Below are 23,785 nucleotides of genomic sequence, written 5' to 3' on the forward strand. Positions count from 1 at the left end.
GGTGCCTGGGTGCAGTTTGTTATACTGTAAACAATCTGAGCCTTACTCATCCTTCCCAGGTCCAACTCTGAGTTTCTGCCACTGCTACTGGAGTCTACTACTGGCTGCAGCATTGATGTCACGTCAACGGAGCGCTGCAGCCAATAACCAAGCAGCTCTGCCTGTACAGATGGAGCCGCTAAGCTCACTGATTGGCTGCCTCGGTGTCAAAGTGATGTCAGGACCGGAGCCAATATCTGACACCAGGAGCAACGGCAGAAATTCATCATTAGTCCTGGGGAGGGGAAGGAAGGTGCAGTTTGTTTTGCTTTTTCATAACAAATTGCAGCGGTGCCGGGATTTTCTTAAAGGAGAAAACCCCTTTAAAGGGAATCTGTCACCCTATTTTAGCCCTATAAGCTGCGGCCACCGCCATCAGGGGCTTATCTACAGCATTCAGCAATGCTGTAGATAAGCCCCCGATGTAACCTGAAAGATAAGAAAAACACGTTAGATTATGCTCACCGGGGGCGGGGTCAGGTGCGGTGGGTGTCGCGGTCCCGTCCGACGCCTCCCATCTTCATACGATGACGTCCTCCTCCTTGCTCCTCCCTCGGCTCCTGCGCACACGTACTTTATCAGCCCTGTTGAGGGCAGAGTAAACTACTGCAGTGCGCAGGCGCCGGGAAAGGTCAGAGAGGTCCGGCGCCTGCACACAGCAGTACTCTGCTCTTCCCTCAACAGGGCAGATAAAGTACGCATGCGCAGGAGCCGAGGGAGGAGCAAGGAGGAGGATGTCATCGTATGAAGATGGGAGGCACCGGACGGGACTGCGACACCCATCGGACCAAACGCCAGGGTGAGTATAATATAACTCTTTTTTTCTTATCTTTCAGGTTACATTGGGGGCTTATCTACAGCATTACAGAATGCTGTAGATGAGCCCCTGATGGTGATGCCGGCAGCTGATAGGCCAAAAATGAGGTGACAGATTCCCTTTAAGGTCCATTGATACTGAAAGATTATCAGGAACAAGATTTCCTAGGAGCGCTCATTTCCTGATAATCGGGCACTCTTAAGACGATCACCCAATCAATGAGCAAAATCTTGTTCGTTGGGCGAGATGATCTTTTGGCTCGCACAAGAGATCATCGTTCTCGGCAGCGCATCATCCTGTGCAAACAGGTCCTCTGCTGCCGAGGATAGTGACAATCTATGTGCACTGAACGATCTGTTACAGATCTGAAGTGGGGTCCGACTGTGCGAACAGGCTATTAAACAAGCCGATTAATGCATCATGTAGTTTAAATGGACCTTTCAGCTGGGATTGCATTACCTGATTCTGCAACCTTGAACGACTGGCGATTGACAGTCGTTTCATTGCCTGTTTACACAGGATGACCCCTTCAGATGCGCACTGAACAATGAATTATTGTGAGCTTAGGCTGCCGTTTTCTTAGCAGCATGGGTCCTATTTATTATGTGCTGCCGAGAAAGAGGATTTATTTTTTTGAAAAATAAAAAATAATTTCACCCAACAGATGAACATTTTACTGATTCGTTGTGTGATCGGCAACCTGTTTAGACTGCGCGATTATTGGGAATGGATTGGGAATGCGCTTTGAGCGCAGCTGGGATATTAATTCTAGCCGCAGGTCCACAGGATATCTGCATTGTTCCAAACCCTCACATCTTCTCGGTGTAATCCATAAGGTCTGGACAGCCCAAGCCATTCATATTTATAAGACGCAGTGTCGGTGATATCATTCCTCTCGTTTCCTTGCTGCTGATTCTTTATCCCTTGTCCCTCACGTTCTTCTTCTTCATGTAACCTCATTTCTATATATACTCGATTAATATCTGATGTCATCACCACGGGCCTGTCCTCCACATTCATGGTGCTGATATACGACTGGTGAGACATGAAGGACTGAAAAGTCGTATAGTTCAGTTTGTCTTCTCTGAGGAAGAGGAATGGTCCGATATTGTTGTCTACACTGATATTATTTTTTTTAAGTTCAGCATTTTCCTGAATAAAAAGAAGCAAAACGGAGTTAGAGTTCCCACATATTGTACAGCTGACTATTAAGCATACATGCCGACTATTCCAGAAGACCTTTCAAATTTACGGCGGAGCTGACAGATCTCCGAGGTTCTACTAAATCTTTCCCGGTTCCTCCCGGGAACATTTCCCTAATGTACAACATATGGCTTCTTCTACTGTCAGATGTTGATGCCATAAAAAATGTCTCTACCTTCTTCATTCTGAGAGCATGAGAAAATTGGACCTCACTTGGATGTCTTCTGAGTGCAGTCTGATTTTTTTCACGGACCCATCGACTTGCATTTCTGATTTTGTTCCAACACTGAGATCAAAATCGGACACATCTCCGATATTTTTCTCTGATCACTCAGTTTGACGAGAAAATCGGACATGTGAATGGCCCCATATTATATCACAGGTATAAGTGCAATCCATAAAAAAACATTGATAGCACTCGTATGTAAAATTGGAGGCCTAATTCTAAGGACCATCAAATTAGAGCCTAAAAAGTTTAGAAAAATAGTACAAGCAAATCGAGTTGGCAATTATTAGTATCAGGATAGGTTGTTTAAATGATAAAAAAGCAACTTTTAGAGGATCTGTCACTTGCCATAAAAATACAGAAATTTTCTTACCTGGTGTAATTGCCGCTGTTCTCCTGAATCCGACGTTGTTTTTCTTTTGTTCTTGTGCCTCTCTGTTCCTGAGATATAGCCTCTTCTTCCCTGTATGTAAATTAAGTCTTGTTATCTAAGTGGGTGTGGTACTCAAGAAGCTCCTTAGAGAGAACAATTGAGGACCACGCCCACTTTGATAAAAATACCAGATTTGCATACAGGGTAGACAAGGCCATATCTCAGGAACAGAGAGGAACAGAAACAAAAGAAAAACGTCGCCGGATTCAGGAGAACAGTGGCATTTACACCAGGTTGAAAAAATTACATATTTACGGCAAGTGACAGGTCCAATTTACCACAAAATATTGGTTCATCTATATTGTCAGATCACTGATTTATCTACTGTACTAAAAATGTGGAATCTGATTAGCTGCTATAGAAAATATCATAGCCAATAAATAAGGGTTAATTGTATATAAATTAGGGTTCATATATCAGTGGAATGAGCACATTTTCTGGTATGATATGTCTTGCTCAATACCTTAACTAACCATAGAGAAACAGTAAGGCCTTACCTGTAGTTTCAGATCAGTATTACTAGAGGAAAGGTAGAGATTTGTGTTTTTCAGTCTAAAGGTAACGAGCAATCTGTTAGATGTTCTATTCACTCGCATTGGAAGAAAGTGAGATATTTCAAAGATGGCTGGAAAATTTAAACATAAGAGCTAATGCGTATCACAGGACAAAAACGCTATATGGTTTAATGATGGCTAAATTCTAAAAGGCAAATATGTTAAAAAACAACATAAGGCAGAAACAAAATAAGATGTAAGCACTGTAAGTAAATAGTAATAGTACCTATAAATAATACAGGGTACTTGGTAAACACTGGGTTTGATAAAAAAAGGGGAAAAAAGTAAACCCACTGCACCAAGGGGTACCCCAATTTGGGCGATCCTATCCTCCGCTAGTACTAAAACCTCACCTGTTGTCAGATGACCTCAAAATAGATGGGTACAGAACAGGACCGGGGTCCAACTGCCCATGGGAAGCTATATACAGTAGATGAAATGTCTAGCTCAAAACATGAAGCCACACCCTTGTTTTGTACAAAGTACAAAAAAATGACAGCAAAACCAAATAAATGAGCCGGAGCATGAGTTAGTATTCGTGTAACCTATAAGAGCATGCTCACTCTGTGACCATTTAACAGAGACAAAAAATAAAAGTGACTTAAAAAAATTAATTGATGAATCGGGGACAGAGTTTAGGATTTTGTGGTGCTCATGACGAGAGCTCTCCCCCTACCACTTTGGGCAAAAGTTAACAGGCTGCTGTGTACGCATACATTCACATCAACCTGTCAGTCACTATGGGAGAGGGAAGTGGGAGCAATTTCCTTGCTGAAATACTATACTATTTGTCCGGTGTGTTTTTGTCACATTGTATAAGACACTTGTATTTGTAGTTCTATTTGCCTTCCCAGATAACTTACCTTTGTGTTTAACATTTTCACCTTGCAGTGACCTTGCAAGGAGCTTTCCTGAAGTTTTATCATACACCAAAAACTTTCCTCCTTTATCCTGAATGCTCGCATTCATATTGTCAACCATATGATATTGCCCTTCAAGCGATAGTGTTCCTTGGGCTGAGGAGGCTGTTCCTTGGGCTGAGGAGGCTGTTCCTTGGGCTGAGGAGGCTTAAAGCACAAGAAAGATAAAACATTCCGAAAGCCAACTCTAAATATAATCAGATCATGTTGAATTTTTTTTTTGCTATACAAATGCTACTATCACCTTTTAAAGGAAAGTTATTATCAGAAAATGACCTATTGTTGAAATCAAGATTTTGAGTTAAATGTATTTTTTAAAATTTGTTGGCAGTGGATTTTTTCCCATATAACAATCTGTATTAATCTGTATTAAAAATAAAAAATAGAAATCTTGGAATTTTCACACTGGTCACTGGTTTTTTTTAAACTCATACTTCCTGTAGTTTTGAGTGGGCTCCATACTATCATACAACTCTATGCACAGCTGTTACCATAGGATCCACCAATCACAATAGGCCGATGTCACAGCTGACCTCATCCCCCTCCCTGCACAATGACCCTTTCACATGCTCATTTACTGCATAAATAGAAATTATGCAGTCAAGGTCTGACCACTGTGGTCACTATGTACATGTGTTGTTTCCTGAAACACTGGCCACTACAGCTTTTTTAAATTCATACTTCCTGTTGTTTCAGGAAACAACACATGTACATAAAGAGGTGTATGATAGTATGGAGCCTGCTGAAAACTCCTGAAAATACAGGAAGTATGAGTGTGAAAAAAACCTAGTGGCTAGTATATAAAAGACACTAAAAGGTTCAAGTGCTATGCTGGTAAAAAATGAAAGGACTAGATTTGCTCTGTCTTATATAATGTCCTGTCTAAATCTCTGCGTCTTATTAGTGCGGTGTGCGATTCCCTGAATCTTGTGGTCAGTGTAAATAAAGGTTTGTGTGCCAGAGAGATGAATGTATCTCTGTCTTGAGAGAATTGTACTTTTCTGACAACCACAAGCCTAATTCATGGACTCATAGGAGCTGTATTTGCTTATAACAAAATAAAAAAAAATTATGAACAATTCTATCAATTATTCTTTGATGTGACTGTATAAACTGTCATACAAAAGGAAAGAAAGTGATACTTAAAAGTTAATAGATTATGCATAGAAAGAATGCACTGGTGCAACGTGAGTACGGAGAATCCCAGTGGTGATTTCCCTCCCGTTGCAGCTGACAATTTGCTTCGACCTTTTAGTGTCTTTTATATACATATTTTTTATATTTCTTCTCTTGTTCTTCTTTCCTTTTTCCATTTTTCATTGCTAATGATTGTAAATAAAGCAACAGATTTATATGATGATGGTCATACATGTGATCTTCCCGTTTCTTTTTTTGTTTTGTTTTATTTTGTTTTTCCCTTTTCCCCACCCATTTTTTCTTTCGGCACTCCAATTTGAAAATTTCTTGAAATTTCTTGTTTTTAAACCGCATGGATGTTATGTTGCCACTTTCACATGTGGTTGTCTTGAGGAAAGGAGTCGGATTTGACTCAGAAACGCGTTGAGAAATAAACCTCCTTCAACCAAATTGTTTATGATTCATTCCTGAATCGTCAGCGCACTCGAAGTCCACTTATACTGGTTCTCTATTGTAGATACAACTCTGTGGACATTGCATTGGATGACATCTAGGCTATGTGGTTGAGTTACACACAACCCTCACAGGCGAGCAGCTTTCAACTAAATGTCTAACCATAATACCCAGAAAAGATCCTTTTGCGCTTTGTATCCTTTTACTAAAATTAAAATTGACTGAGGAAGGGGTTTAGGAACCCCTCTTTCACCCCTGGGTGATTTCCCATTTTTTCCTCTTATTCCCAGGGCCATCACTTTTTCATTTTTTCTTCAATATAGCTGCATGAGGGCTTGCTTTTTGTTGGACAAGCTGTACTTTTGAATGACACCATTCATTTTACCACACAATGTTTTTGAAAATGGGGAAAAAAGTTCCAAATGGTGTGAAATTGCCAAAAAGTGCAATTCCACTTTTTTTATTTTCTTATTTTTGTGTATTTCATTTACCATGTTCACTGTATGGTAAAACTGACCTGGCAATATGATTCTTCAGGACAGTACAAGTGTGCAGATACCAAACATATATTTTTTTTTTATTTAAGTGGAGAAAAAAATTTCTATGAATTTTTTTACTTTTGTTGTCATTTTCTGAGACCCATAGCATTTTGATTATAAGGCTGCGTTCACACATCGCGGTTTTTTTGCGTTTTCGCAGCAATTTAAACGCGCGATTTTGCAGCGAAAAATAAGCATCCCATGCAATCAAATGGAATTCCGCAATGCTGCGCTAATGCTGCGATTCTTTCTGCGGCGGAATCGCTTTGCGGTAAAAAACGCAGCATGCTAATTAATTCTGCGGAATTGCAGCAATTCCGCCCACATAGGAATGCATTATTCTGCTTACTTTCCGCATGTGGCTGTGCCTACCATGCGAAAAGTAAGCAGAACATTTGCGGATGTTACCCACGGTCTGGAGGAGACGAGATTCTCCTCCAGGCTCTGGGTACCATATCCCTGTAAAAAATAGAATTAAAATAAAAAATTGGGTTATATTCACCTTCCGACGGCCACCGATCTTCTTCGCGCCTCTCTCCTTGCTCCTGGCACCTTCCGATTCCAGAAATCCCTTGCGCGAATGACCGCGATGACCTCGCGAGATGCGACGTCATTGTGGTCTCACGAGGCCGCAACGTCATCGCGGTCACTTGCGCTAAGGATTACTGGGACCGGAAGATGCCGGGAGCGAGGAGAGAGGCTAGAAGAAGATCGGGCCGTCGGAAAGTGAGAATAACATTAATTTTTAAAATTATTTTTACATCCTATCTTTTACTATTGATGCTGCATAGGCAGCCTCAATAGTAAAAAGTTGGTCACACTCGTCAAACACTATGTTTAATGAGTGTGACCAACCTGTCAATCAGTTCTCCAAGCGATGCTACAGATCGCATGGAAAACGCTAGTATTCTGCAAGCTAATTACGCTTGCAGAACGCTAGTTTTTCCGCAGGAAAATCGCGGGAATTTAAAATGCGATTTTCCTGCGGAATTGAATTCCGGAATTCTCGCGGTAACGTCCGCGGGAGTTCCGCAACGTGTGCACATAGCCTTAGGGATATGGGGGCTGGGTGAGGGCTATTTCTTTGCTCCCTGAGCTGATGTTTTTACCGATACCATTTTGGGGTAGATACAATATTTTAATCGCTTCTTATTAAATTTTATTGCAATGTTGTAGCAGCCAAAAACTGTAATTCTGGAGTTTTGCATTTTTTTTTCACTTTTCACTGTTTACCAATCGGATTAATATATTTTATATTTTGATAGATCAGACCTTAATGAATGTAGAGATACTAAATATGTGTATTTTTTATTTTATGTTATTGTTTTATTTTCCACAGGGTCTCATCATAGGGGACTTTAACATCCCCATTAGTGATCCACCCCTCTCCCCTTCTGCTCACCTTTTATCTCTAACCTCCTTCTTCGACCTTTCACAACTTACTAACTCTACGCATGAACACGGGAATACGCTGGACTTGATCTTCTCCCGACTCTGCTCACTGCATGACTTTGATAATTTCCCTCTCTCGCTCTCTGACCACAACCTGCTTTCATTCTATGTCAAGAACTGTCACCCCAATCAGGACACCCCCAATTATCACACTTATAGAAATACACGTGTCATTAATACCCATCAGCTTATGACGCATTTGCAGTCCTCATTGTCCCCACTCTCTTCCTTCTTATGTCCTGAATCTGCTCTGAAACATTATAATGAAACACTGCAATTTGCCCTTTATGAAGCTGCACATCCTACAAATAAAACAACTCGGCACAGACAGTGACAACCCTGGCACACTCTGCAAATACTTTCCTACAGCGGTGATCCAGGTGCGCCGAATGTCTGTGGAAAAAATCTAATCTTGCCAAAGATTTCATCCATTATAAGTTTATGCTTAAAACATACAACTCTGCCTTTCACCTCTTCAAGGAAACCTACTTCAACACCCTCATCACTATCCAACAATCCTAAACATCTCTTTGACACTTTTCATTCTCTCCTCAATCCAAGAATACAGACCCCAACCACCGACCTAAGCGCTAATGATTTGGCTAATTATTTCAAAGAAAAAATTGACCATGCTGTAATATCATGCATTGTCTTTCTCTCCTCATTTATACACGCTAACATACACACATGGTCAAAATTGTTGGTACTCCTCGTTTAATGACAGAAAAACCCACAATGGTCACAGAAATAGCTTGAATCTGACAAAAGGAATAAATAAAAAATCTATGAAAATGAACAAATGAAAGTCAGACATTGCTTTTCAACCATGCTAACACAGAAATAAAAAAAAAATAAAACTCATGAAATAGGCCTGGACAGAAATGATGGTACCCCTGAAAACAATGTGACAAAAGGGACATGTTAAATCGCGGTGTGTCCACTAATTAGCATCACAGGTGTCTACAATCTTGAAATCAGTGAGTGGCCTGTATAGAGGGCTACAGACACTCACTGTGCTGTTTGGTGACATGGTGTGTATCACACTCAACATGGACCAGAGGAAGCGAAGAAAAGAGTTGTCTCAGTAGATTAGAAAGAAAATTATAGACAAACATGTTAAAGGTAAAAGTTATAAGACCATCGCCAAGCAGCTTGATGTTCCTGTGACTACAGTTGCACATATTATTCAGAAATTTAAGCTCCATGGGACTGTAACCAACCTCCCTGGACGTGGTCGCAGGAGGAAAATTGATGACAAATCAAAGAGACGGATAATACGAATGGTAACAAAAGAGCCCAGAAAAACTTCTAAACAGATTAAAGGTGAACTTCAAGCTCAAGGAACATCAGTGTCAGACAGCACCATCCGTCGTTGTAAGAGACAAAGTGGACTTCATGAAAGACGGCCAAGGAGGACACCATTGTTGAAAAAAAATAAAAAAATAGCCAGACTGGAATTTGCAAACTACATTTGGACAAGCCACAAAGCTTCTGGGAGAATGTCCTATGTACAGATGAGACAAAATGGAACTTTTTGGCAAGGCACATCAGTTCTGTGTTCACAGACGGAAAAATGAAGTGTGGCGCCCCTGGGAGTACGGTCGCCACAGTGGCATTACCTCCCTCCTAGGGAGTGTGATGTCATGCTTGGAAACAATGAAAGGGTCTCTCTATCAGGTAAATCAGCACACAGCACAGTTCCTACCCCAGGCCAGCAGAGGGAGCTCTGAACCAACTGCTGAGGAGCTGCTCTCTGTGGTCAGGAAAAGGAAGTTAGTTAGTTCGTGTAGAGAGAGGGAAGAGTGTGGATGTGGAGAGACGAGCTGGAGAGGATTGAGCTGGAGTTAAGCTCACCCCTAGCTGAAGCGCATTAACCATACCCCGGCGTCCGAGGCTGCGTGGATACTAAAGGTCCCACAGCAGAAACCGGAGGAACAAGAGGCTGTAAATGCTCTGTTCCCACCTAAGACTCGAAGTCACAGCAGCAACGTGTGTGAGCCAGAGAGAGAAGGCTAAAGCTGCCTGCCATGCAAGTGGAGTTCTAAGTGAGAGCAAGAAAGAGGAACTTGAGTGTAATTCAGAACTACAAGTACTTCAGATTAGTGCTAGAAAGGAGACTACACAACCCATCTGCATAGAGAGATTCCCAAGTTGCTTCCAGGCTGACCAACTCCTGTACCATCTGTGATTTGAATCCTGGACTGTACCTTCAGTAAAAGGTAAAGAGAAACTGCACTCTGTCGTATTATTTGAATCCTTCCTGCAACCCCTTCAGCACATCTCTGTGTCTAAACACTACATCCTCTATCTTAACATCTACTATAACTGCCCTGGGACTACAGCTCTACCTGTGGGGAGCTATTCCATCTTTGCTGCCTCCTACCATCTGACCCAGAGGATCTGCACTGCAGCGTCGGCTTAACACCTTCATTGCTGAGTACCACAGGTGGCGTCACGAATGATCTACCTATAAACTTTATTCCATTCCACCTATTTTACATGGGCACCCAGGGCCACGGACTGGGTCACTGCCACCGCGACACATCCCTTTAAGACACCGGCTTGGTACCGAGTAATCCCACAGCCCTGGGGGTGCTCCAGAAGCATATCAAGAAGAGAACACTGTCCCTACTGTGAAGCATGGAGTAGGCTCTGTTATGTTCTGGGGTTGCTTTGCTGCATCTGGCACCGGGTGTCTATTATCTGTGCAGGGTACAAGATTATCAAGGGATTCTAGAGAGAAATGTGCTGCCCAGTGTCAGAAAGCTTGGTCTCAGTCGCAGGTCATGGGTCTTGCAACAGGATAATGACCCAAAACACACAACTAAAACACCCAAAAATTGCTAAGAGGAAAACATTGGACTACTCTGAAGTGGCCTTCTATGAGCCCTGACCTAAATCCTATTGAGCATCTTTGGAAAGAGCTGAAACATGCTGTCTGGAAAAGGCAACCTTCAAACACAAGACATCTGGAGCAATTTGCACTTGAGGAATGGGCCAAAATACCTGTCGAGAGGTGCAGAAGTCTCATTGACAGTTACAGGAATCCTTTGATTGCAGTGATTGGCTCAAAAGGTTGTGTAACAAAATATTAAGTTAAGGGTACCATCATTTCTGTCCAGGCTTGTTTCATGAGTTATATTTTTTTTTAAATTATGTGGAAGCATGGTTGAAAAGCAATGTCTGACTTTCATTTATTCACTTTCAAAGATTTTTTATTTATTATTATTTTTGTCATATTCAAGTTATTTCTGTCACCATTGTGGGTTTTTTTAAAACGAGGGGTACCAACAATTTTGATCACGTGTGTATATAACCATTACGTTAAAAAAATCCCTCAACCAGTACTGCACTGCCAACTACAGACCTGTCTCCAATCTTGTCTTAATTTCTAAACTCCTGGAACGCTCAGTCTACTCCCGACTAGTGTTGAGCATTCCGATACCGCAAGTATCGGGTATCGGCCGATACTTGCTGTATCGGAATTCCGATACCGACTTCCGATATTTTTTCAATATCGGAATTCGGCATCGGAATCGGAAGTTCAGTTGATTGACGGCCTGACGTCATCATGATGCGCGGTGTGTGCGCATCATGATGCGCCGTCATTTCGGGCCTTCCGGGGGTCTCTGCCGGCCTGCCGGGGGGCTGTGCCGGCCTGCCGGGGGGCTGTGTGGACTGCCCGGGGTCTCTGCCGGCCTGCCGGGGGGCTGTGCCGGCCTGCCGGGGGGCTGTGCTGATGTCCGGGGGTCTGTGCAAGCATCGTCCGATGGGACTACAAGTCCCATCGGGCGATGCCTGCTACCATGACAGTGATTGACACATTAGCCAATGATGGGACAGTAGTAGTCCCATCATCCGGCTAATGTGTTAAATGTTAAAAAAAAAAAAAAAAAAAAAAAAAATACTACATACATACTACATACTACATATATACTACATACATACTACATACATACTACATACATACTACATGCATGCTACATACATACTACATATATACTACATACATACTACATATATACTACATACATGCTACATACATACTACATACATACTACATATATACTACATGCATGCTACATACATACTACATGCTACATGCATGCTACATACATACTACATACATACTACATGCTACATACATACCACATATATACTACATACATACAATACATTCATACAATACATACATAGACATACAGTACATATAACATAGAGTAACATACTTACCAATACTTGTCACATTGTTCCCCGAAGCCATTGTCTTTCCGGAATAAATATTAACATAACAAACCACAAAAATACTCACCCACGATCCGAAGCAGTCCACGAGTGTGTCCCACGACGATCTTGGGTAGAGAACTGCAGCATCAGATGATGCTGCCGTTCTCTACGGGCTGCAGGAATCCAATGACGGAAGGTAGGTATCCTTCCGCACTGTATTCCTCCGCCACTTAAAAAAAAAAAAGTCCCTAGTCTCACTTTATGCCATTGCTGTGTGGGAAATTCCCACACAGCAATGGCATAAAGTGAGACTAGGGACTTTTTTTTTTTTTAAGTGGCGGAGGAATACAGTGCGGAAGGATACCTACCTTCCGTCATTGGATTCCTGCAGCCCGTAGAGAACGGCAGCATCAGCTGATGCTGCAGTTCTCTACCCAAGATCGTCGTGGGACACACTCGTGGACTGCTTCGGATCGTGGGTGAGTATTTTTGTGGTTTGTTATGTTAATATTTATTCCGTAGACGACAATGGCTTCGGGGAACAATGTGACAAGTATTGGTAAGTATGTTACTCTATGTTATATGTACTGTATGTCTATGTATGTATTGTATGAATGTATTGTATGTATGTAGTATATATGTGGTATGTATGTAGCATGTAGTATGTATGTAGTATGTATGTAGCATGCATGTAGTATATATGTAGTATGTATGTAGCATGCATGTAGTATATATGTAGTATGTATCATGTAGTATGTATGTAGCATGCATGTAGTATATATGTAGTATGTATGTTGCATGTAGTATGAATGTAGCATGTATGTAGTATGTAGTATGAATGTAGCATGTAATTTTTTTTTTTTTTTTTTTTTTTTTACATTTAACACATTAGCCGGATGATGGGACTACTACTGTCCCATCATTGGCTAATGTGTCAATCACTGTCATGGTAGCAGGCATCGCCAGATGGGACTTGTAGTCCCATCGGACGATGCCTGCACAGACCCCCGGAGCCTGCACAGACCACCGGCAGGCCGGCACAGCCCCCCGGCAGGCCGGCACAGCCCCCCGGCAGGCCGGCACAGCCCCCCGGAGCCTGCACAGACCACCGGCAGGCCGGCACAGACCACCGGAGCCTGCACAGACCCCCTGGCAGGCCGGCACAGCCCCCCGAAAGGCCCGTACAGACCCCAGAGAGGCTGTACAAGGGCAGGAAAGGGTTTTTCTTATTCCGATACCGGAAGTCCCATAGACTTGAATGGGACTTCCGGTATCGGAATCGGCGATACCGATACTTTTTTTAAAGATCGGCCGATACCATCCGATACGATACTTTGAAGTATCGGATGGTATCGCTCAACTCTACTCCCGACTAATCCGCTATGTCTCAAATAACTGTCTTCCTGACCCTGTACAATCCGGTTTCCGCTCTTTACACTCTACAGAAACTGCCCTTACTAGAGTCTCTAATGATCTACTAACAGCTAAATCTAATGGTCTCTACTCTCTGCTAATTCTCCTGAAACTCTCTGCAGCATTCAATACTGTGGATCATCAGCTCCTCCTCACTTTGCTCTATCGGGCTCAAAGACACGGTTCTCTCCTGGTTCTCCTCCTACCTCTCCAACCATTCCTTCACTGTATTCTTCCTCTTCCCCTCAATGTCTGGGTTCCTCGAGGATCAGTCCTAGGCCCCCTCCTCTTTTTCTTATATACTGCCCCTATTGGACAAACTATTAGTAGATTTGGTTTAAGTACCATCTCTATGCTGATGACACCCAGTTATACACATGATCTCCTGACATAACCCCTGCATTACTACAAAATAACAGTGATTGTCTTTCCGCTGTCTTTAACATCATGTCCTCGCTCTGTCTGAATCTGTCAAAAACTGAACTTCTTGTGTTTCCTCCCTCCATTAACCTACCCATGCAACATTTCCCTACATCCCATCACTCGCTCGCTCATGTCACTTGCACCTGAAAAACATCTCTAGAATGCGATCTTTTCTTCCATTTGACTCTGCAAAAATTCTTCCTGTTGATCTTATTCATTCTCATCTGAACTATTGCAACTCTCTTCTAATCGGTCTTCCTCTTATTAAACTTTCTCCTCTCCAAACTGTTCTGATTGCAGCATCTAGGATCATATTCCATTGCAACTGCTATATTGATGCCTCTATCCTGTGCCAGTTATTGCACTGGTTACCCATCCGCTGCAGAGTCCAATATAAAGTTATCACTCTCACCCACAAATCTCTCCACAGTTCAGCACAACCTTACATCTCCTCCCTCATCTCTGTCTATCACCGTACCCTTGCCCTCCGTTTCGCTAATGACAAAAGACTAACATTCTCAATAATCTGAACCTCGCACTGCCCTCTACAAGACTTCTCGCGTGCTGCGCCAGTTCTCTGGAATACACTACCCCGGACAATTCGATTAATTCCCAATACTCACAGTTTTAAGTGTGGACTAAAAACGCATTTCTTTAGACTTGTCTATCGCCTCGCCTCACTTATTCCCATTTTACTCATAGAAAAAAATCTTTAAAGTCAGGACCCTCGTAGCATGTGTTCACACCCTCCATGCAATTAATAGCTCTCTGTACCACATACTGGCTGGTGACCGATTCATGCAGCAATACGTGAATACCCTATTATATTGATGGCTGGACCGTACAATACAAGCACTTTTTACCTTTCTCCTATTGTGTCTCCCTCACTCCGTTTGGAATCTGGGTTATGTGTTATTCTGTAATGTTTTTATTGTCTGTACAAGTCCCCTCTAAAATGTAAAGTATTGCGGAATATGTTGGCGCTATAGAAATAATAAATATTATTATTATTAGGAATGTTTTGAACTTTTGTGTTTTTTTTATTTTATTTATTTTTAAAACTTTTCTTTCTTTTTTTACTGTATATAATAGTTCTCTTAGGGGACTTGAAGCTGCAATTGTCCTATTGCTCATGCTATGTATAGCAGAAATCACGATCTCCTATGAATGCCGACCACGGGCCAGAGTTCACAGAATTATCATAATGACAGGCACGGGGGTCTTCAGCAGACCCTCGGCTGTTATGACAACCCATCGGCACCTTGTGATTAATGCCGCTGTCAGAGACTGACAGTGGAATTTAGCAAGTTAACAGCAGTGGGTGGAGATCAGCTCCATCCGCGGCTGTTAAAGACACATGACATGTGATTAAATCAGCCATGAAGTGCAGGGAAAGATGTGGGCTCAGGGTGTAAGCCTGCATCAAAGGCACGACAAATATATGTTGTGAAGGGGTTAATTACTCCGGTACACCTAAAATTGGAAGCAAATTAAGCATTTAGTTTTGTAAGAGTTATAATTGTAATGTCTCAAGATTTTATGGCTACAGTCATTCAGGTCCTCCACAGCATATTAGTTATATGTCTGGATGAGGAGGTGGTGATACATTGCTTGATCCTGTGGTATATTCACAGCCATCTGTAGTGACAACACTATCTCTACAGACATGGTCCTTATAGCCAAAACACAAGCGGTGGCAGCTGCAGTGATCACACAGTGTCCCTGCCAGGAGAGATGTCTTGGAGACTGGCAGGAGACCCAGGCAGGCAGTGGTACAGAGAGGGATCAGTAGCTTATTACATATATTTTTAAAGGATTTTTTTCCCCTCAAAAAGTACATTTCAATTAATAGATCTGGGAATAAAAATTAATTCCACATTTGGATATGTTAAAAAAAGTTCCTGTCCAGAAAGCAGCTCCTGTGATCCCGTGCTGTCCTTTTGCTTCCTCCCCTGCCCAGGAGCTGTGGTGTGATCAGCCCATGTTCCTGTACAGTCAGACACAGCCATTACACAGCGCACAGCAGGGGCACATTTATAAGATTATCTTGGCACAGGAACATTTTTTTAAACGCATCCAGTTGTGGAAGTTATTATTATTCCAAGATATGTTGATTAAAATGTACTTTGTTCATGTGAAAACTCCTTTAAATCTTTTTTTACATGTTGGGAAATTCGTTGAAAAAAAAACTATTGGAGAATCCGTTTCATTAATTTTGACCCTGGAGCCTTAAATAAATTCAGACCTGAGAAGAGGCTCTTTAATTAACCCAGCAAGTCATCCATATTAATTCTTATCCCTAAATAAATTCGGCCCCTAATTCAGTACAGACCCCAGCCAAGACTAACAAAATAATGCAGACCCCAGGCCAAGATCAAATCTTTAATTTCAGACACTAAACTCAAACAGTTACCCTCCATGTTACTGAGCTCATATTTACTTTCAGGCCCCTCTACCCTAGATCCTGATGCTCTGCAGTGTCAGGGGGTTTTGTGCTACATCCTCATCTGGTCAGCACCCACCATCAGGCCCTAATGCCAAAGTGCTTGAACTTGAAGAAGAGCTTTAGTTCAAGTAAGGTATTACCACAATGTTTCTATACTGTAGCTCAATGACAGAATACATCATGGTTACTTTGGGCCAGTGGACCTTGAGATGTCCTAAGCACTCACATAATCCAATACTGGCAGCTATGGTGTATAGGTTCCTTTAGCACATACTAAGGCTCCAGTCTAATTTACGAGATTATAGTAGAAGGGGGGCCCAATTATCCATAGGATAGGGGATAACTTCCTAATCACATGGGATCTGGCAACTGGGATGACCCCATCAACCCTGAGAACTAGGGCCCTGAAAAGTCCCTCTGCTCCATTTATTCTCTGTGGGAGTGCCGGAGATAGCCGAGTGCAGCCTTCAGCTGGTCTTCATCACTCCCATTAAGAATATATAATCAACTATCGCTCCATTCACGTGGAGCTTTTCAGAGCCCAGATTCTTGGGATCAATGGGGTTCTTAGCAGTCGGACCCCCAGCAATCAAGAAGACATCCCCTATTATCTGGGTACGCAAAAACAACTTCCGAACTTATTACAACCCTTTTAAAGAACTTGTCACGCAACATTTCGAGCCTACTTACACCATTTCACTGACAGATTGGCTGTCACCCATCCAACAGAATTTTTAACAATTTAGGAGCAAGACATCTGTAATTTCTATAAATCATAATTCCATGAAAAGGATTTTCATCAAACTTTGCTGTCTGTATAATATTCTGGAGTCAATATAATGATGATCTATATTTTATGGCGTTCTAGATTGTGAGAAACTACTTATTACTTTACCTCCTCTGCCAAATCCGCCTATTGGACCTCCTGAGTCTTTTAATCTCCAGCATCTAACAATTGGAGTTTCCGGACGAGGTCCCATGATTTCTCGGAGTAATAGATAAGGGGGAGTTGGATATGTTATGATTAGAAGATCATTTCTGATAAATCTGTTGTAGGCATTGCTGTAATGATGGAAGCAGGTCATGGCTCCTTACACAGTACCTGAGGAACAAGGAACACAAGTAGTGTAACAGTAAACAAAGAAATCGATGCAGCGCGGTGGCTCAGTGGTTAGCAGCACTGCAGCCTTGCAATGCTGAAGTCCTGGATTCAAATCCCACCAAGGAGAACATTTGCAAGGAGTTTCTATGGTCTCCTCGTGGTTATCTCCCACACTCCAAAGACATAATGATAGGGAATTTTGATTTTGAGCCTCAATAGGGACAGTGATGACAATGTCTGTAAAGTGCTGTGGAATTAATGGCGCTATACAAGCGAGCAAAATAAATACGTTTGTCAAGCTGCCTGTCATGCCGCTCCCACCTGAGGGCGGGACCCCGGGCCCGTTGTCAACACTTCTGGTGCCGCGGCCGCTTCGAGGGTCCCGTTGGGTGCGCACGTGCACCTCTCGCTTCTAGCTCCATGGTTGCGCTATATTCCAGTGCGCATGCGCACTCTGCCCAGCTCTGTCTCCGGTCTTGTCCTCTCTATGATACTGGAGGACTTGACCCAGAAGTTCTTGTACTCATGTGCTATATATATCAGGCTACCTCTTCCTTTGGGTGGTGCCTGATTATTGCTGTGCTTCCTGGCTTGGTTTTGTTAGTCCTTGCCTGGCTGTGCCCTGTATTCAGGTCTTCTGCCTTTTGCTCTTTTCCTGAACTCTGCCTTGTGATCTGTTCCTATACTCTGCCTAGCCGTGCTTCCCAGCACATGCTCCGTGCATACACTCTGCTCTGTGTTCTGTCTAACTTTGCACTCCGGCGTGCTCTCCGCGCACGCTCTGACTGTGTACTGTGGCGTGCACCTTTGCACGTGCCCTGCGTTGCTCACACCCGGGCGTGCTTGCCTGTACACGCCATACATGCTCTAGTGTACTCGCCTTGCGCTATCTAGCATCCAGCGCACTCCTGTGTACACTCCTAGTATTGTCCTGTACTCTCTGTGCTCCAGTACACTCGTCCTGTTTACTCTGCGTGTCCCTGTGCCCACGCTTTGCACACTCTGGCACTCTGCACACCCCCAGTTCCTAGAAACACTCTCTCGTATCTCCTGTGAGCCAGCCACCTGGTGCCAGCAGTCGTGATACCATACCCCCTTGGGCTTGTCCATGACACTCCCTGTATAGGGGGTGATCCTCACTAGGCCAGCTCGCCCTGGGAAGGTTGGTGCCACGACCCAGAGGGTCCACTCCAGGAGTCGTCACAACGTTAGTCATCTTGGGAGAGATGCTTAGATTTGATCACATGTTCCTTTGTCCTGCCTCCCTATACTGAGCGGCAGACATATAACATGAATACAGGTTACCCCATTACTGACATAAGAGATGATAGTTTGTGCTTATAAAGTTCTATGGAGAACTGTAACTGTCCTTTCAGGAGAACTTGCAGCAGAATGTCTGTGTCATTCTCCAGCTCCTTCTCCTCCATGGAATTTTACAATCACCAAGTGTCATTTCTTTTCTCAGTAATATGAAAATCTGTCTCCACTGAATACAGATTTTACCAATCTATTGAGAGTTAAAAATGAGTCCAAGAGGAAAAAAAGCTAATTTCTCTGATAAGATATTTTACAAAGTTACTCATTTTCATGCGCACAATCCTTTTATAAAATAAAAATGAAAACAGTGGTTATACTTTATGCCCTAATTCTTTCATTACAAAACAAGTTGTTTTTCCAATATTTACTCTCTTTCTTCTCCACCCAATTTCCTCTCCTGGGACCCTCCCTCCATTAATATTCTCCGGTGGAGCGTTACATAACTATATTCTTGATAACCGCATATTGGGTGAAAAGGTATACCCCTTTTTGCTCATTATTTCTTGCTATGTATTGGATTGTGTTCGCCCTTGAATAAAAGTTGCTGAAGCATAATACTATAATAACACATACCATCTATAGACAAACACCACAATACACCATTGTTGGGGAGGGGAAAGGTCGCATCGTGTTCCCATACTGCTGATTTTGCCTTCCGCTGGTGCTTGGCTGAAACAGCTGGTACGTAACAACCACATGTTCGGCATCACTAACTGGTAATTCTGAAATGCATGAAAGATGTACAAAAAATAAACCTCTTACCTGTGTTATTGAGCGATGTATGTCTTATTTGTCTACTACCTAGTTCGGTGTCATTTGTGCCTTGTGTTGTGGGTGTATATGCATATAAACATGTAAATGTAGACATACTGGAAATGAATGTGAAGTGTTACAGATCTCTTCTCCTGCCAAGAGTCATCAGCATTATTTTAGGTTGTTGTGTTCCCTATTTCTTGCAACATATATTCATTAATTATGACTAATGCACTTCAGAAATACCTAGTTAAAGGGCAGGGTACAACTGCCAACTTTCCTATAATGGCCGGGGAGCTCCCCAAAAAAAGGAAGACCTATTAGACCACCAAGGCTTGGAAAACATCTCAAAACACCACCAATGCATCCAGAAACTTCCTTGAAATTAGTATTTCTTTTTAAAGCAGGCTAACCAAATAATGACTGTAAGAATTCAAAAGTCAGTCTAACAAGTGAAGAAACCCTTATTATTAAAAGACATATTTTAATGTGTGAGAAAGTGAGAAAATATATATATACACTCACTGGCCACTTTATTAGGTACACCATGCTAGTAAGGGGTTGGACCCCCTTTTGCCTTCAGAACTGCCTCAATTCTTCGTGGCAGAGATTCAACAAGGTGCTGGAAGCATTCCTCAGAGATTTTGGACCATATTGACATGATGGCATCACACAGTTGGCGCAGATTTGTCGGCTGCACATCCCTGATGCGAATCTCCCGTTCCACCACATCCCAAAGATGCTCTATTGGATTGAGATCTGGTGACTGAGGAGGCCATTTGAGTACAGTAAACTCATTGTCATGTTCAAGAAACCAATCTGAGATGATTCGAGCTTTATGACATGGCGCATTATCCTGCTGAAAGTAGCCATCAGATGTTGGGTACATTGTGGTCATAAAGGGATGGACATGGTCAGCAACAATACTCAGGTAGGCTGTGGCGTTGCAACGATGCTCAATTGGTACCAAGGGGCCCAAAGAGTGCCCAGAAAAAATTCCCCACACCATGACACCACCACCACCAGCCTGAACCGTTGATACAAGGCAGGATGGATCCATGCTTTCATGTTGTTTACGCCAAATTCTGACCCTACCATCTGAATGTCGCAGCAGAAATCGAGACTCATCAGACCAGGCAACGTTTTTCCAATCTTCTACTGTCCAATTTCGATGAGCTTGTGCAAATTGTAGCCTCAGTTTCCTGTTCTTAGCTGAGAGGAGTGGTACCCAGTGTGGTCTTCTGCTGCTGTATCCCATCTGCCTCAAAGTTCGACGCACTGTGCGTTCAGAGATGCTCTTCTGCCTACCTTGGTTGTAACGGGTGGCAATTTGAGTCACTGTTGCCTTTCTATCAGCTCGAACCAGTCTGCCCATTCTCCTCTGACCTCTGGCATCAACATGGCATTTCCGGCCACAGAACTGCCGCTCACTGGATTTTTTTTCTTTTTCGGACCATTCTCTGTAAACCCTAGAGATGGTTGTGCGTGAAAATCCCAGTAGATCAGCAGTTTCTGAAATACTCAGACCAGCCCTTCTGGCACCAACAATCATGCCACGTTCAAAGGCACTCAAATCACCTTTCTTCCCCATACTGATGCTCGGTTTGAACTGCAGGAGATTGTCTTGACCATGTCTACATGCCTAAATGCACTGAGTTGCCGCCATGTGATTGGCTGATTAGAAATTAAGTCTTAACACACAGTTGGACAGGTGTACCTAATAAAGTGGCCAGTGAGTGTATATACAAAACACAATAATAACTATCCAATAAGGGTACATAAAAAGGGCCTAAATCGTAACCCCTACCTATTCCCAGAGGTTGACATCCTAGTAGGCAAGTATTTTTCTTTTAAAACGAGGGCTTCTTCACTTGTTGGACTTATTTTTAAAGCACCGTTAATTCGATTTTGCTGTACACGTGAAGAGGGATACATACATATAACATACATAAAGTAACCAAACCAACGGACTGGTACAAAGGGGGAGAGGACCCGTCTCACTCGTGCTTACAACCTACAGCATCATGGGAAAGAGACAGTAGGACATGGGGTAGGAGCAGCTCCGGTGGTGGTGAGGTGGCAGCAGGGTTACTGCAGGCTGTAGACCTTCCTGTAGAGAAGAGTTTTCAGGTTGCGCCTGAAGGTTTCAATCATGGGACACAATCGGACATGTTGAGGTACTGAGTAATAGAGGATAGGAGATGTTCTGAAACAATCTTGGAGGTGGCAGGATGAGGAACGTATGTGGGTGGAGGAGAATAGGAAGTCTTGTGAGAATCAGAAATTACATGTGGGAATATATTGGGACATTAGTTTGGAGTGTGTATGGAGGAGACAGATTATAGACGAGTTTGTAGGTCAGTGTCAGTAGTTTAAACTGGATTTAGTGGGGAATTGGAATCCAGTGAAGAAACTGGCAGAGGGGAGAGGTGGATTAATTGGGCAGCGGAGACAAAAGGATCATGTCACGTTCTTTTTTTGCTATTAAGCTGCCCCCAATGTCTTGTTAGTGATGCACATTGCATCAAGTATTTTTTTTTGTTTAAAAGGAGTTGTCCGGGACTTTAACATTGATGGACTATCCTGAAGATAGGTCATCAATGTCTGATCGATGAAGGTGTGACACCAGGCACCCCTGAGTTGTTCCCAGTGTCTCCCATAACTACTTATTTGCGTAGCTGCACAGCACAGCGCCATCGACTGGACTGAATAGTGGCCGAGGCCAGGTACTGCACGTATGACGATTGGCATGGGTGCCGCCAGTCAGATACTGATGACTTATCATAAGGCTAGGCTATAAATGTGTACAGTGGGTACAGAAAGTATTCAGACCCTTTTAAATTTTTCACTCTTCGTTTCATTGCAGCCATTTGGTAAATTCAAAAAAGTTCATTTTTTTCTCATTAATGTACACTCTGCACCCCATCTTTACTGAAACAAAACAGAAATGTAGACATTTTTGCAAATTTATTAAAAAAGAAAAACTGAAATATCACATGGTCATAAGTATTCAGGCCCTTTGCTCAGTATTGAGTAGAAGCACCTTTTGAGCTAGTACAGCCATGAGTCTTCTTGGGAATGATGCAACAACTTTTTCACACCTGGATTTGGGGATCCTCTGCCATTCTACCTTGCAGATCCTCTCCAGCTCCATCAGGTTGGATGGTGAATGTTGGTGGACAGCCATTTTCAGGTCTCTCCAGAGATGCTCAATTGGGTTTAGGTCAGGGCTCTGGCTGGGCCAGTCAGGAATGGTCACAGAGTTGTTCTGAAGCCACTCCTTTGTTATTTTAGCTGTGTGCTTAGGGTCATTGTCTTATTGGAGGGTGTGTAATAAAGTGCAGGTGTTGAGTATGTCACCACGGAACAGACGGACCAACAGTTAAGGGGAGGTTTGTTTACAGGGATTAATACTGGTAAAATAGCAGTGCGAGTATTGTCATTATGAGAACAAGTTCTGAAAGCAGACAAAAAGGCATAAACAGTATTAAATGGAATTTTCTTATGAAGGAACTTATCAGTCTGAAGGGGATCTTGATTGAAGGGTCGAATTTCTCCCACGTTGGCGCCGAATCACCAGCAGCGCTTGTCGTCTGAAGTCTCTCTGTATTCTGTGGTCTTTAGCAGTCCCCAGCCGGGGTCTGAGGGGTTACTGCGTGAGCCAGAGGGGTACGAGACAAATGAGGTCCCCTCTGCTCCGAGTCCTTCTCTCAACTCTACAGTGAAGCCTTTCCACCAGAATCAGTGGCTCTGCACTAACACTGCGGTTACCGGGACTTCGCACGAGGGTCAGTCTCTCCAGACAGGGCACAGTCTCATCACAGGGCACAGTCTCATCACAGGGCACAGTCTCATCACAGGGCTCAGTCTCATCACAGGGCTCAGTCTCAGGATGGACCACGGTCTCTCCACTGGCCTCAGTCTCTATACCGGCCTCCGCCTCTGCGCTGGTCTCAGTCTTTCCACAGGGATCAGGACGCACCTTTGCTGTCACTGCAGTACCCGGCCTCACATACTCACGGTTTGCAGTCTCTGTGCGCGGTACCCTGGTCTTTGCCTTGTGAACGGGAGATCTGTCTCTCTCCCGGTCTGCGTCAGCGTCCTCTCCTGTCTGCTGCCCAGGCTGCTCTGAGGAAAGCGCGTACACTTTTCCTGCTCTCTGCTCGGCTCTCTTCCTGTCCCTGGCTCCTTTTCTGCCCCCCGGGGAACCTGCTGCCCTGCTCAATGGTTCCGGGCACAGAGCAGAGGAGGCAACCCTCCCCCGGCTCTTCCTGTACTTCACCCCCTTAAAGGTGAACCTTCGGCCAAGTCTGAGAGCACTCTGGAAGAGG

General features: G+C 43.3%; 1 protein-coding gene across 2 annotated transcripts; it reads right to left on the minus strand.

Annotated features, from left to right (window-relative positions):
• Window positions 1-1,592: 1,592 nt before the first annotated feature.
• Window positions 1,593-19,599, minus strand: LOC141100308 (uncharacterized). 2 transcript variants are annotated; one of them, XM_073588692.1, is made up of 5 exons: window positions 19,464-19,599; window positions 17,178-17,384; window positions 4,136-4,339; window positions 3,216-3,343; window positions 1,593-2,008 (listed from the first exon to the last, which is right to left on the minus strand). In XM_073588692.1, exons 2-5 carry the CDS (start codon window positions 17,365-17,367, stop codon window positions 1,625-1,627), a joined length of 906 nt encoding a protein of 301 aa, XP_073444793.1. In that variant the 5' UTR covers window positions 17,368-17,384; window positions 19,464-19,599; the 3' UTR covers window positions 1,593-1,624. The 2 variants fall into 2 exon arrangements, with proteins under 2 accessions (XP_073444793.1, XP_073444794.1); XM_073588693.1 differs by lacking the exon at window positions 19,464-19,599 and adding an exon at window positions 19,275-19,417.
• Window positions 19,600-23,785: the final 4,186 nt, after the last annotated feature.

This window comes from Dendrobates tinctorius, unplaced genomic scaffold, assembly GCF_039654945.1.
Source record: "Dendrobates tinctorius isolate UK_male_01 unplaced genomic scaffold, ASM3965494v1 ptg000104l, whole genome shotgun sequence".
Classification (NCBI taxonomy): Eukaryota; Metazoa; Chordata; class Amphibia; order Anura; family Dendrobatidae; genus Dendrobates; species Dendrobates tinctorius.